The sequence below is a fragment of the Stylophora pistillata genome, chromosome 2 (assembly GCF_964205215.1).
Source record: "Stylophora pistillata chromosome 2, jaStyPist1.2, whole genome shotgun sequence".
NCBI classification, from domain to species: Eukaryota; Metazoa; Cnidaria; class Anthozoa; order Scleractinia; family Pocilloporidae; genus Stylophora; species Stylophora pistillata.
In genome coordinates, this window is record NC_142520.1 from 15,981,174 (window position 1) to 15,996,414 (window position 15,241).

Genomic DNA, 15,241 nt, shown 5'->3' on the forward strand with positions numbered 1-15,241 from the left:
GTCTTTGAAATCACACTTGGACAACAGATGTTATGCCTCGATCAATTCAAAGCTTCAACATCGCCTCTTGTGGGCCAAAATATGTACTAATGCCCGACCCAACTGCCGGATATCATGGTCATTTTTTTTTCGGGAGGGGGGGAGGGGAGGGAGATTAAAGGTAAGATAAGCGACAGCAACCCAATCCTCCCTTGTTTTTGTACTCCCCTACTACTGTCGCACAGTTTAATATCACGTCTCCTTTTACCAACTGAAGACCTTGAACCGGCCATATTTTTTATATAAGGCTTTCTAAAATAAATGAACATAGTACGCATCTTCTGATTGGTCAATTCAGTTTCCAAGCGGATGCTTTTTTAAAGGGGCCCGCATTTGATCGGTGACTAGTTATGTCATAAGAGCAATGAAAAACCTTTTTCCGGGTTCTAAAACATGATCAAATAACTGGGAATGTGAGAAGAGACGAAGGCGAGTGATTTTTAAACTTCTTTTTTAAAGTTTTTTATTTGGGTTCTTACAGCTTCTTTTGAAAGCCTCTCTTTTTTCAAAGCTTTCTTTTCCGTTAAAACCAGCTAATCACATATTTGAGAACTGAGATATCTCAGCGCTACATCATTTACCACTCACTTATGTAGTTAGAAAACACTTCTCGAAACTGTCTTTGAAATCAGGGCTCTACAGGACAACATCGAATTGAACTTAACAAATAACTTACACTATCTTTGAAGCTTTTCCTGGTAAAGAGAGTTATCACATAAAAAAAAAAAAGTGTGCTAAACTAGTAGGTTAACTTAGGTAAAGCCGTACTTTCGGCCTCATCCGCAGCCATGGACAACTCTAAATCACCAAGAGATTCTTCATCCAACCACTCAGAAACTTCCTCTTTTGATAAAAATTTTCCCCTCGCATCATCAACGCAATAATCCTCAAGTAATACCCCACCACACATATATTTTCCACTCATCCTGGCTTCTGTTTCATCCTGACAAATCGCATAATTTGGTGAGAGGTCAATTCCAGCCGTTTTATTTATTTTGGTTTTGTTGCTTCTCTCGTCTGATAACTTCCATATTTCGTTCGTGTAATTCTCATTATCATGACAAGATTGTAACGTATGGTTGTTGTGATCCCTAAGGCTTCTTGTATGTGAAACTGCACCCTCGCTATCCCAACTGTGGTGTGGAATCTGAAGCTCAAGCAGTAATGCATCGTCCAAGTCATTACCGAAGTCACAATCACCAACTTTAGGTTGCGTAACACAACCACTATTGTCAAATTGCATTACATCTTGTTTATTTCTTGGGACACTATCTTCGTTCATGTTGTTCTCGTTTGTATTTAGCATTTCTTCCATTTCATCATTCCTAGAATCATTTAGCCTCTGCTCGCATTCAGATAACAACTTACAAAGCTCTTGGTCATCAAAATCATTACTTGAAAACTCGTAAAACTGAAAAATGAAAATAAACGGTTTAGAAAAATTTTTAAATGAATTAACAAAAGAGCTATGAGATTAATCAGCGTAAACTACACTTCATGAATCGTATTCAAATTTTTTACACAGGAGAGTGATTATTCAATTACCTCAAAACTTGACAACGGATTGATTTCCTGTGGTATAGGCTTTTCTGAAAGTAACCACACGATAAATGGTTTGCAGATTGCTTTTTTTGAACATACGACAATAGACTATGACTAGTTTATATGGTAAAAAGTCTTTTATCCCCTCAATGCTTCCACAAATAGCGCAACCGATAAAGCTTTCCCAATGTTTGGGTAATTAATGGATGAATGTGAAATTTAGTTAGGCCCTTCTCGCCGTTAGGAATAGACTCCAGACTTCTCCCCGATTATTTTTTTAAGGCTGCATCTTTATTTCTATACTTTTGCGAAGTCTGGAAAATTTTTCGCAAAAATACACACCTTTCTTATAATTTTAAGAGTGAGCGTCTCTTGACTATCTTTTTGAAGGACTGTAAAAAGCTAGAATGATGCTGGTAAAGATTTGAATATAGATAGATAGATAGATAGATAGATAGATAGATAGATCGATAGATAGATGAGATAGATTAGATAGGTAGGTAGATAGATTAGATAGATTAGATAGATAGATAGATAGATAGATAGATAGATAGATAGATAGACAGATAGATAGATTAGATAGATTAGATAGGTAGGTAGATAGAAACTGAAGGTTACTTCTCCAGTTCCTGGAAAAAACCCTGTCATACTTTGCATTTCAATTGGAATCTGCGCGAGAACTCTCCATGAATCGTTCTTCCGCATTCTCGATTTTTAAGTCTGCTCCCCGACAAATCCTAAAAAATGATGTGTTTTCGGCATCCAGAACATACCAGGGGAACGATAGTCAATCCCTCTACAGTCGGGGTCATGGCATTTCTGGTAGTAAACACCAAGTCTCAAGTCTGCCACAATCCTAGTATAAAAATATTAACTGCGTGTTGGTGTATTTTCCATAATCATTGATTCACCTTTCTTATAATTCATGGACGATATTTTGTTTATTAACCTCATTTTCTTTCAAGGGAGTCTGGATAGAACAACATAAGCACCATGCAGTAGAATCGTCGTGATCCAAACCCGAAGTAAACACATTGTAAGGCAAAGAAAATACATGCACTTTATATGATAAGCTGAATAACACGTGCACTCTGATTGGTTCTTACTTATGATCTATTAGAGGACAGACGCATAGATGACGTCACCATTTACATTATTTGCTCTCTAACAATATAAAACAAATATATTTCGTGTTGCAGAAGGTCTGTACAGTTATAGATCACAGAAGACGTTCAAATGTGGAAAGACTCTATGTTCTTACCACATTTTGACGTTACCTGTGATCTATTACTGAACAGATGCACGGAAACAGAATCTGCCTGTTAATCATTACTGAAAGAGTGACTTAATGGCTTACATCACGTTATTACTCTTGTGCGCTCTTCCGATGTTTTCACACCAACGGTTATTAATAACATCATAGGTGATTAACTTTCCTGTTGAATAAAAAGAAATTTGTTTGTTTAGACCTTATCTCTAGAAATTCTATGCACTCATCACAGCCTGATTCTCTGAATTTGAAGGAACATCTGATCTCCTGTTCATTACATTCCTTGTCCAGAGGCACGCCTCAGACTGAACTGAATGTATGCACAACATAAATATTCATATAATGTTCCTATATGTTCTAATGCTTTAGAGATCAGTGATCCAGTAGCATCATCCCATATCAAGCTAAAAATAAACAGTACCAGTCAATACTTAAAGACAAAAAGAAAAAAATGAAAGAGAGGAACTGTCTCTGAGACTTAGAGGCTTTATTGAAGTCTCGGTTTAGACAAAATGTAGAAATGTCAGAACATTATATCGCTCGTTTTTACCTGTAAACGTATAATCATATCTATATATAAATATTTTTTATGTGTAAAAGCTTTTGTCTAAGACGGTACCTTGTGGAAAATAAACCCATCTCCTGATTTGACCCTGTACTCCACCCTTGGTGAGAACACTTGAGATAAAGTTGTCAATTTCAGGATAAGGGGAGTGTTCGTATCCATGCTGAGAAAGCGAACCTAGCAACAAGGAGAAGAATTTAAGTAAAGACAAACTTCCTTCTTGTGATCAACTTTCTTTAACATCACTGAAAAAAAGAGACCACAGGAGAGGTATAGAATCTGCTCCAACTAACACATAGGTCAACAATGAGCTAACAGTCCGTCAACTTTCAGCTAACTGTTCTTTGATTGTCGGCTAACAGTCTGATCACTTTCGGCTAAATGTCCTTTGTTCGTCACCTAACTGTCCGTCCAAATGGGCTAAATGACCCGCAAGAAAGCCTTCGTCAAACGCTTCAGTGCCAGGGTTTCTTTGCCTGCAGGAAAATAAGGACTTGAGCAACGCGAGATAGTGATCGGTCTGCGAGGGGGTTAAGCACCAATACTGAGAGCCAGAACCCTGGCAAACCTCTCCCTGACTTGTCTTAAATCTTCCCATGGCCAGAAAATTACTACAGGGCCGTATTTACTCAACGTTACGTCTTTACAAATATTCTTGATAGGCAAGTAACTACAAAACATACTTGAATCGCGTGCATCCATTCGAGAGGATCTTTTGCAAGATTTCTCACAGCTGCCACATGTTAATACTCTGACATCTTTTCCTCCCACTTGCATACTGTTTGAATAGGATTACAAAACAGAAAGAAGCATTAATTATAGATTGAATTAATTTTTAAAAAAGTTACACCGGTTGAGGACTCAAATTTGTCATCACACTTGTCAAACAAGTTCTGTGCTCACCTGACATTGGATACTAGTGAATCAAGAAATAGCAAGTACTCAGAATCTTTGGAGAAACTTCCTTTCACATTTTTGAAGCTAGGCTGTTACGTGACAAACAAGACACGAAAAATGTGGTCAAACTCTCTCCATCTGACATGTGTTAATAATAAAGGCACAACAGAGAATTCCTTCATTAAATACCTTATAGGTGTTCTGTCTGGAGAGAACCAGATGAGAATCTTTTCCTATCTTTGTTGACTTGAAAATTCGAAAGTTTCTATTTCTTGTATAAACCCCTGAAAGTTAAAACTAGTGAAGTCAGCAAGTGACAATTTTCTCGTCTGCACAAGATCAATGCAACATTTACATGTATTGGCGTCTGATTTTACTTTCTTATTATTAAACACACCTTGGTCACAGAAAATCCCCAATTCACCTTTTCCATCCTTCACAATAAGTTCTCTTAGTTCTTGCAGGTTAACTACAAAGGCAAATGAAAGTGCTACAATTACTTTGTGAATATAGCTTCACAACAAATTGATTTTTTTTGTGCATGTGCTCCAGACGAGAACAGCGACTCTCTCCACTTTAGGGTAGAAGAGGTCATCAGGAAACTCAGCCAAGTGATGAAGGTTACCTGCCAACACATGAGTCAAATATCTATACCAACATTGTAATGACCAGGTGACATACTTTAAGGCTTAATCAGAGCCAAGTTATCTCACGGCACTAATTAGAAAAAAACACAAAAGCCAATAAGTCACTGTATTTTAAAAAATTTAATGAATAATTTTTTTGTTTGGTAAACCTCAAAATAGGATATTAAATGTAAAGAAAACCCTCACCTAACTAATCTTTGTGTTTGAAAAAGTCTCTTGAAAGTGTTTTCTTTTCCTTACTTTTGTTTCCTTTAAAAAATTTCTGAAAATGCTTTAAATTCCATTTGCTTATTTTGGGAGACACTAGTTGTTTCCTATATTTTCCTTTGAAGTTTGGGCAGAAAATTGGTGATCAAGCAGCGAAAAATTAATCCCAGTGCACACGCTTGCCATTTGACAGCAGTGCTTTACCTTCCAAGGACTAGCTACAGAAACCTGGAAAAGCTCTGGTAATGAGGGGCCATAATGGTCACAATGCAAATTCTCTGTTTCAGTGTAATGAATTCAAACCATACTTTATACCGAACATCAATAATATAAAAAAGCTGACTTTGCAAACACTACACAATCAGTCCAAAACTGCACCTGAGGTAAAGGTTTCATGTTGTGTCTCTTCTTGTATTTTTGCATTCATTTCAGATGTGTGGACACAGCCATTCCCAGTCAAGACCTCACTCTTTGGCCATGTTGGTTGGTAAGAGTCAGAACCCACATCTTTGTTTGCAGAAAACTCAGAACCAACTCTGAGCTTCCTTTCCAGTAATTTGCAAATGTGTCGGACAAAGTCTCCTGAAAATCAGAGTTCTTGATCAAAATCAAAAATTGTCTCAATTGAGTAAAACAGTATTATACACAACAACTTCATGTCTGGATTAAACATAGCTAAGGCCACAAAAATTAAGCAGAAGAATTAGGCAGTCAGAGAAAATCCATTTTCTGAAGGCTAATGAAGACCTTCAAATTGTTCCACTACAAAACAAGACAACAGCAAGAAATCCTCAATCCTTCAAATTATCTGCAGAATTGCAGACTCTGAGTTACTTAAAGTAGCATAATAGAGTAAATATTTTCTGTGCCACAAACAACAGCATTTTACCAGCATGAATGTTATCTTTAAATACAGCACCAGGTAAGTGGAAGATCAGATGTCTCGAAAACTTAGAGGAAGTACTGCAAACAAAGCAACAACTATTTACTTGTTAATAACTCAGGGGATTACAGAGTAATTATATAGATCAACAGATCAAAATTATTATTTAGAAATGAAGTTCTCTTGCAATTTTGGCAATGTGAATAAATTATAGGTAAAGAGATACCATGTTAAGGTCAGGGTTTGGTTGGGTCATTGTGACCTAAATTTCCTCTGACAATGTTACTTTGTCGTCTTAGCTGAACAACAGCAGTGGCCAAAGTCAAAGAAGAAAATGAGAGAAGCTATTGAAACAACAAAAGGAGGCCAAAACCTTAAAACAAAGAGGAAAAAACTGTTGATACATGAACAACAGGGTTGTACTTCAGCATGACGCACTCAATGAAAGGGGAGCATTTCTCTTTGAAACATCTGAAAAGACCAAACCAGGCTCTGGAATAAAGTATCTCTATATTTTTAAAGTGATGATTATCATTAAAATTGTTGGAATCCCAAGTATGTTAGACCTCAAGAATACTTTCACTTGCACTGAAGAGAGCAACTAAGTTGATCAATTACCATTTTTTAATCACCAGTATATCATAGAAAATAGTAATAGTACTTCAAAAGGTTAATAAGAAATCTTATCTGAATCATGCATTTGCATGGAAATAACCATTCATTACTAGACACTAACCTTGAATCCAAATCTATAATATATTTCCTGTCACAATCAACACCATAAATGTTTCTCAGGTGGTGACAAATATACTGAAGAAGAAAAAATCATTCATATTCATTCCATAATATGTCCTCCTTTTGATGCTCCCCAGGAATGATAGATCAGGCTACGGTTTAATACTCCACAGGAATGACAGAGCAGGCTAGGGTTTAATGCTCCCTAGGACAGATAGATCAGGCTAGGGTTTAATGCTCCCCAGGAATGACAGATCAGGCTAGGGTTTAATACTCCACAGGAATGACAGATCAGGCTAGGGTTTAATGCTCCCCAGGAATGACAGATCAGGCTAGGGTTTAATGCTCCCCAGGAATGACAGATCAGGCTAGGGTTTAATGCTCCTCAGGAATGACAGATCAGGCTAGGGTTTAATACTCCAAGGGACAGATAGATCAGGCTAGGGTTTAATGCTCCCCAGGAATGATAGATCAGGCCAGGGTTTAATGCTCCCCAGGAATGACAGACGAGGCTAGGGTTTAATACTCCACAGGAATGACAGATCAGGCTAGAGTTTTATGCTTCTCACGAATGACAGATCAGGCTAGGGTTTAATGCTCCCCAGGACAGACAGATCAGGCTAGGGTTTAATGCTCCACAGGAATGACAGATCAGGCTATGGTTTAATGCTCCCCAGGAATGACAGATCAGGCTTGGAGGTTTTCACTGAGCAAACAACTTATAGAATTTTCCAGTACAGCTTTTTACAAGACAGACAACAGTCCAGTATTTGTTCTATGTTATCTAATTTGCTCTATAGCAGCACAAAGCAAGCCAGCAGAAAAAAATAGATATCAAGTTATTTACTGGCATAGATCAGTCCATAGGAGAAAAACTGTACCATAAGTCTTGAGTATGAGCTGAGGCCTTTAGCCTTGGGTGGTGCTCTAGACCTCCAACACAGTTTTTCCCTTTATTAAGCAGACCTCCTCCCACACACCATTACTCAGCAATGCAAAATATTCTCATGTTTGTCTGCACTTATTCTCTTGTCTTTAATGAACTGTCTTTTACTCACCTTGATGAAAATGTCTACCATACTGGCTCCATCCTTTTGTGGATTAAATTTGGTTTTGAATTCCAGGTCAAAATACAGTCGACAAGCAGCCCCTATGATTATTCAAAGGTCCATGATATTGCCACAGAATCTTAAGTGTAAGATATCAAACCAACTTAACAATATAGTTGCTACCAGACTTCCTCATTTTAAAGACAACAATTATTCACTCCATCAGGGCCAGGTTGTTCAAAACTGGGTTGATAACCCAGGGTTAGTGTGAATCAAATCAGATTTAAGATCTGAAAGCTTTTAAAAAAAACTTCAGTACAATTCTTTTTGTCTACAATTTGATGACTGAACATCCTTCAAAGAATAGAGAAAATTATCTGTTGTGAGAAAGGCTTTTGAACAAAGGAACAAAGAATCTTGATTAAAATTTAACCCTGGATTAGCGCTAATCAGCCTTTGAACAACTGGGCCCAGACCTCTACTTTATTATCAACAACTACAATGGCCACCTCCTTCATCTCAACACTATTTTACCAATCTAGAATAATTTGCCGTCTCAGTTTTCAACAGTTTCACTCCCAATTAACTCCTTAACTCCCAACTGAGTGACCATAACAGAATACCTCTCTACAACATCAATTCAATATCAAGCAGACAACTGATGAGAATAGTCAATCCAACAACAAATTCTCCAAACTAACATCACAAGAATTGTAAAGAGTACAGTTAGGAGGCTTACTAATAAGATCTTGGGAGTGAAAGCACAAAGTCTATGAATGACTATTTTAAAAATATGTATTAAACAATTATATTATACACAGATTTAAGAGGACCTTCTGGTATAACTTCATAATAATTTCTGTCCTCTGGTGAACATATCCTACCAAGTTCAAAAAAGAAATATCAGGAATGACAAGGAAAGAATAAGGTTTTTGTTTGTCTGTTCATTTGTGTGTTTGTTTTTTTGCACTTGCATCAACTGTCTTCATTTTGAGCTATTTGGTCATTTTGAATTTAGGATCTGTGTAAAGGTCAGTTGAACTCTTCTTTGGTCAGCTTCACCTACCCTTCCCACCAAGCTTTTGCACTGCCAGAAGTTTTAAATATACCATGACTTGAAGGGGAGAGATCCAGGGCAGGGATGTAGGAGATGTGCACCCCATCCCTCTGAGATGACCTGCACTTTTCTTACACCTGTATAAGAAAACTCAGCAGTTGTTTGTATTGGAGAAAAACATGAGACAGGATTGAAAAAAAATTAATGTATGTCTGATGCCTTGAGAATGGTAGTTTAGCATGGCTGTTTCAAGCAGTAGCCCTTCTTTTTGTCAGTGCAGACATCAGCTGGGTCATTTGTTAATGGTCCCACTGTGTCTTGAGAAAAACCCTGGATCCACCCATTTGTGCATTTTTTTGAAGATTGCTAAGAACTGCAGTAAAATAAATGTGATCCTGACCTTGTGTATTTGTGCCAAAAATATGGTAAAGTTGCAACAATATAGCCACGTTTTCCATCACAGACTTTCTCTTTGGCAAACAGATGAACATCCTATCCAGTAAAAAAAATTAAATTTCACTATAAAATGTGCTATTAGTTACAGTATTTCATTACTTCCTATCCTTATACTTAAGTTTTGCTTTATGGTGAGAATGAACCCAAAAGTACAGTGATTGTAGAAAGAGAAAAACAAATCCAAAAACTGCTATTCCTAATTAAAAGGTAAAAATCCAGTTACTTCACTTGCATTGCAAGACATTCTTTCAGAAACAAATAAAAATTTAGGTGAAGTAACTCTGCTGAATAAATTATGGAATGGTTGAGGCACAGAAAGAAATTAATGTTCTAAGATGAGAGGTAAACTGTAAACCTTCACTAATAATTGTCTGCCTTGGTGTGTGTTAGGAACAGCTACGTCAAATTTGTCAAAGGAGAATTCTTATTCTAAAATCTTGAGAAGCTGATGTTTTGTTAACCATTGAGATTCCATAAACTGCAGGTACATTTTTCTTTGAGGATTAGAATTGCCTTTCTGAGTGATACTAGGCCTAGACCTGCCAATCACAGTGAATTAAATAGTTGAAGGAAGCTTTGAGAAAATGATAATTTTGAGGTGACAAAAAAATATATATATAATATTACGTTTGCTAAAAAGTATGTCTTAACTCCCAGAAATGAGAAGAAATTAAAAGAAACTTTTAAACCTTTAGCTCACCTACCTCTTGACAAGTCTCGAGGTAATCAAAGGCCATCTGTTGTCGTGGGAAAGTTTCAAAGATAGGTGGAGGGTCCTCTATCCTAAAAAACATCATCAATGTTAGCGACGTAACTTCACAACTGAGTTGTAATTTTAATTACCAGCAAAGATAAGAGTAAAGCTGAACATGCAGCGTAGTGGAAGTGACAGAGTAAGTCTTTTCTAAAGCACCCATTACACCCACTAGAAACACATTAGACATTCAGTCTTTTCTAAAGCACCCATTACACCCACTAGAGACACATTAAACATTCAGCAGCTATTAAACCTCAGAGGACAGGCCTGACTTCAACAGCAACTAAGAGATTTAAAAAGTTCAGATCACAATGAGGAGGGGCATTGGGATTTCTGGTCTTGCAGTTTTGGCTATTTTTTAGACTGGTTTTCAGCTTTTAGCCGAAAAAAAATCTGCTTTTCGGTTTTGGTGCTCATTCCAGTTTGCAGATTTTCCATTTCTTTTAAAATGGTTTTGGGTTTTTATCAAAAAATTCCAATGGGTTTTGCATTTGGTATCAGATATGGTTTTTGGTTTTCCTATTAGGTTTCCATTTCTCTTGTCTCACTGCATTAGGGTTTTGATAACAGGGATGTGGAAATTTAAATCATTTTGATGGTTTTACACATGGTTTTCAGCTTTGATCTGCTGTTTTTTCTTTTTTTTTTTTTTTTGCGGTCTTTAATAGACCCCAATACCCCAATGCAACACTGGTTCTACCTGCACACAACCTCATGGATCTTGGAGTGCTGTATTTTGAGGAGAAGTAAATAGGAAGGAAAATATAGAAGTCCATGCTGGCATTTTAGTGAGATTCGGAGCAAGCTAGGTTGTTTTCTAATCATTATTATCCCTTTCCTAATGAATTATGTTGATAAAATTTCCCATTAAACTCCTGCTTTATATGATCATTTTCATCTTTATCTTTATCTAAATTGTTTGGTTCACTGATTAACTATAGCATAATCGTACATCTTAATTTGGTGATGTATTAAATTTATTGAAGCCAAAGGTGTAAATTGGAATTGTGTAGGGACCATTTGTAACTAAAGATGACACGAGGGTTGGATTTCCGCACTGCACAGCCCCATACTTATGTATTATGTACACAGTTTATGGATAAAAAAAAACAATGAAGAAAAAGCAAATTGCCTTCAGGAAAACGTTTTTAAACTAATAGAAAATTGCAATAAAACATTTTTTATTAAAACATTAGAATACGTTTGACATGCTAGACAGCGACATTTTGGACATGGCAGTAACGTCATTATCCAGTCAAAATTATTCAGCTATTAGAGACTAAAAGTGGTTGAAACATTTGCCAAAAAAATAAATAACTAAAGCTAAACAAAAGTATGTAATGATTCTGAAACTGAAACTATGCACTTAGATACAATGAATATATGAAAGTTCATATTTGAATATATGAAAGTTCATATTTGTATCTGATTTATCATCACGGGTTTATTTAGAATGAACTTAACGGCCTGCTCCCACTTGGCTTGTTAGCTCAATTGGTAGAGCGCTGCACTAGTATCGCAGAGGTCAGTGGTTCGAATCCCATACAGGCCTGATTTTTTTCAGGTCTGATTTTCGCTATTGCATAAATAGCGCTCTGCATCATACGTAACTTTGCACTTAGTTGGTTTTAATATTCTAGTTTTTAAATGTGTAAAAATCTCTGCGGGCCGGCCTCTACTTTTCATAGTAGCATTTCGTAAACGAAGCTCAAAAATCAGATATTGCCTAAATTGGCAATGTTTACATCTAATGTTGTCAACAATAAGCATTTCACACAAATGAAAAGTGCAAAACTTTGAAAGAATGTTATCTTTTGAGCAATATCCCAAAGAGAAATCTCACCTCTAGCTGTAATGTTTTAAAAAAATATTACATGGAGGACTAACCAATGTAACTACAATCATGTAACTTAAATCGTGTACATATCATCCAGATTCTAAGTAACGTACCTTCTTTCATGTGAATTTGAGCAATCCGAAATCCTTTGACGATACACCAATATACTTGTCTGTCATTTGAAACAAAGTCATGTTGAAGCTGGCTGATCTACACGAAACTATCGTAACACCCGTCATTTGTCATAAACATGTACATTATCACAATGGTGTGAAAATGACTTTCTCCATGAAGTTTATATCAGGTCGCTCCAAAGAAGAAGAAAAATTGACTTTTTTTAATATTTCAGCAGATTGCCATGCATTCTGAAGTAAAACAACCAAAAAAAGAAAAGGGAGGAAAACCTTGATTGAACTTTCATAAACACTGAGAGTGAGAGTATACATGTAAATTGCAACTTTTCAGTGGTAGTACTACACATAAAACCCAGTTGCCACAATATCAATTTGTACAACATATTGCTTCTTTTTACAAACAGCAGGTTAAAGCAGATGTCATTTCCGGGTGACAGGAACTGAGATGTTTCGAATCTGAGACATTTCGAATCATCTGAGAACTGTTAGAAAACTGTCAGAAAATTTGCACAAGATATGATAACGAGAGACTTGTCACCGCCGCAGTGCAATTGAGTCAGACAATGTTTCCTTCCATGTCTTGATCAATAAAAAATCAAAACAAAGTTCAAAATGAAAGATTCAATGAAATCATGTCATAATTCCACCTTTCAAACTACTCACTATCCACACGCAAAGCTAAATTTGTAGAAAACTATTGTGATAAAATCCCTGTTCCATTTGTTGTAATAAGGCCATACTGAGTTGTTCAAGGTTCACGTGGACTATGTGTGTAAAAAGGTGGCATCAAGGGTTAGTATTCTGGGCCGTATTAGAAGTTTCGTCACAAAGGAGGCAGCAACACTTGTTCATAATGCTTTAATTCTTCCCTTATTTGATTACTGTGACATTGCCTGGAGTAACCTTCTACAGCAAGATAATTATAGATCGACTACAGCGCTTACAAAATAGATCTGCATGGATTATTACACATTGCTCTCGCTCATCTTAAGCAATAGAGCAGCTGCAATGGCCGAATCTTTCCAGTAGACGCTATTACCACAAGGCTAAACTCGTTTTTCTCTGTCTTCACTCATTAGTTCCTAGTTACTTTTCATCATATTTCACCAGATTTTCGAATATTCACAACTATTCCACAAGGCAAAAAATGAGGCTATACCTACCAAAAGTAAAACAAAATTTTGGGAAAAGGACCTTTCTTTTTACTGGCACAGAAATTTTTACTGAACTTCCTTTAAACATTGTGAAGAGTGAAAACATTTAAACATTCTGCCGCTGAGGAAGACATTTCTTTTTATCTTAACTTGATATTTTATCAACTATTTTAGGTCCTAACGGAGTTTTGGCTTTGTGGTCTTAGGCTGTTAATGTAGTTTTAAAATCCTTGTCATGTATATAAATAATTGAGTATTTTGATGTAATTTATTTTTAAGAAACAGGGCCCCTATGGAAACCAGCCTTGTGCTGAATGGGCTACCCTGTGTAAATAAAGTTTTGCTTACTTACTTCAAAATCTCCACTTTGTGATAGTTTTGGCATGAGTGGTTGATTTTGATTTTACATGCATTACTACCACTGACAAGTTGTGATTTATACTCTCACCCTCAGCGTTTACGAACGTTAAATAAGGTTTTATTCTCTTTTTTTTTTTTTTGGTTGTTTTTACTTCAGAATGCGTGGAAATCTGCTGAAATATCGAAACAATTAATGTCCATTTCTTGTCTTTCTTGGAGCGACCTGATGGAAACTGGAAACTTTATGGAGAAATCCAGCGTCACGCCATCATGCTAATGTACATGTTTATGTTAAATGATTGGTCTTAAGATAGTTTCCTGTAGATCAGCCAACTTTAACATGTTTCAAATGACAGACAAGTATATCGGTGTATCATAAGAGGATTTCGGATTGCACAAATTCCCATGAAAGAAGATACAATACTCGGAATCTGGATGATACGCACATGATTGTCGTTACGTCGGGTAGTCCTCCATGAGGGTTGATCAACTGTTTTTAAATATTAAAAATAGAGGCAAGATCTCCAGGATATTGCTCAGAAGATAACATTCTTTTAAAGTCTTGCACTTTTTATTTGTGTGAAACATTTGTTGTTGAGAACATTAGATGTAAACATTGCCAGTTAATTTTATGCAATATCTGATTTTTGAGCTTCGTTCGCAAATTGCCACTATGAAAAGTAGAGGCTGGCCCGCAGAGATTTTTACACATTTTAAAACTAGAATATCATAACCATGAACTACCTGCATAGTTTCAGTTCCAGAATTGATGTACTTTTGGAGAAATTTAGACAAACGTTTTCCCTGTTTTACCCTACAGCAGAAGTGACCAAAACTGTACCAAAATAAATAGTCTATTGGTGTGTTCACATCCACTCCAAGGGAAAATAGAATGCATTAGAGTAGAGATGAATGATGTCACTATGTATGGTAGAAGTACCAATCTGTAATGTTGCATGTAGCTTGAGATAGACAAATAAACATTTTACACTTCTTTTGCGATATTTCTTATATGAAAATGAGGCTCCAGGCCTCGAACAAGCAGCCATTGTTACCATGGCAACAGGAGTGCTGTAACCTTTAACAAGGGCATTTTTGTGCATCCCCACTGAGAGCCTAGCCGCATGCAAAATTTGAAGGGGGGTTGAAAATTTTCATTCCCCAAGATGTTTGATTCTTACCGATGAATAACATTTGCATAATTTCAAACGTGGTAATGATTTCTGTCAAATATACTAAAAAGTTGGGCGTACCTTCGACGTTTAAGTAAAATCGGGTGATCTCCGAATTCCCTGGCACATCTCTCCAATTTACTCATCTTTTTTTGCCAAGCTTCATTCGTTCTACAGCCAGAAAATTAAACAAACTAGCAGTAGTTGTAAATGAAAATCAACACAACGGCTGCTTAAGTGACGTGCAGGTACCTCTTTGAATTGTCCCCATAAAATGCCCTTGTACTGACTGTACTTTCTGCCATCTTATAAGTATGTATCCATCACGATCGTGTTTCTACTCATAGATGCTAAAACTAGTAATCTACCACACGAAAACGCGAACCAAACTTGAATTGTCGTCTGCCTCTCGTCTGCCATGTTTTTCAATATTTCGCGCGGTACACCGCTCGCCAGAAGTTATGGGAAATTTTACCATAT

The 15,241-nt window shown here is 36.5% G+C and overlaps 1 protein-coding gene across 1 annotated transcript; it reads right to left on the reverse strand.

Annotated features, from left to right (window-relative positions):
- Positions 1–473: 473 nt before the first annotated feature.
- LOC111344933 (DNA-directed primase/polymerase protein-like) lies at positions 474–15,185 on the reverse strand. Its single transcript, XM_088748575.1, has 18 exons — positions 15,014–15,185; positions 14,843–14,932; positions 10,052–10,130; positions 9,292–9,383; positions 8,668–8,714; positions 7,844–7,935; positions 6,787–6,860; positions 6,057–6,130; positions 5,546–5,749; positions 4,711–4,782; positions 4,503–4,597; positions 4,320–4,402; positions 4,100–4,194; positions 3,471–3,593; positions 2,939–3,017; positions 2,355–2,437; positions 1,585–1,628; positions 474–1,450 (listed from the first exon to the last, which is right to left on the reverse strand). Exons 1-18 carry the CDS (start codon positions 15,064–15,066, stop codon positions 779–781), a joined length of 2,151 nt encoding a protein of 716 aa, XP_088604701.1. The 5' UTR covers positions 15,067–15,185; the 3' UTR covers positions 474–778.
- Between the last annotated feature and the right edge of the window lie 56 nt (positions 15,186–15,241).

Coding starts and splice junctions, on each gene's coding strand:
- LOC111344933 (XM_088748575.1), bottom strand. CDS start 15,066: ATGGCAGAAAGTACAGTCAGTACAAGGGCATTTTATGGGGACAATTCA. Junction 6,861..7,843: donor TGGTAGACATTTTCATCAAG/GTGAGTAAAAGA, acceptor TTTCTTCTTCAG/TATATTTGTCACCACCTGAG. Junction 6,131..6,786: donor ATTATAGATTTGGATTCAAG/GTTAGTGTCTAG, acceptor CTTTGTTTGCAG/TACTTCCTCTAAGTTTTCGA.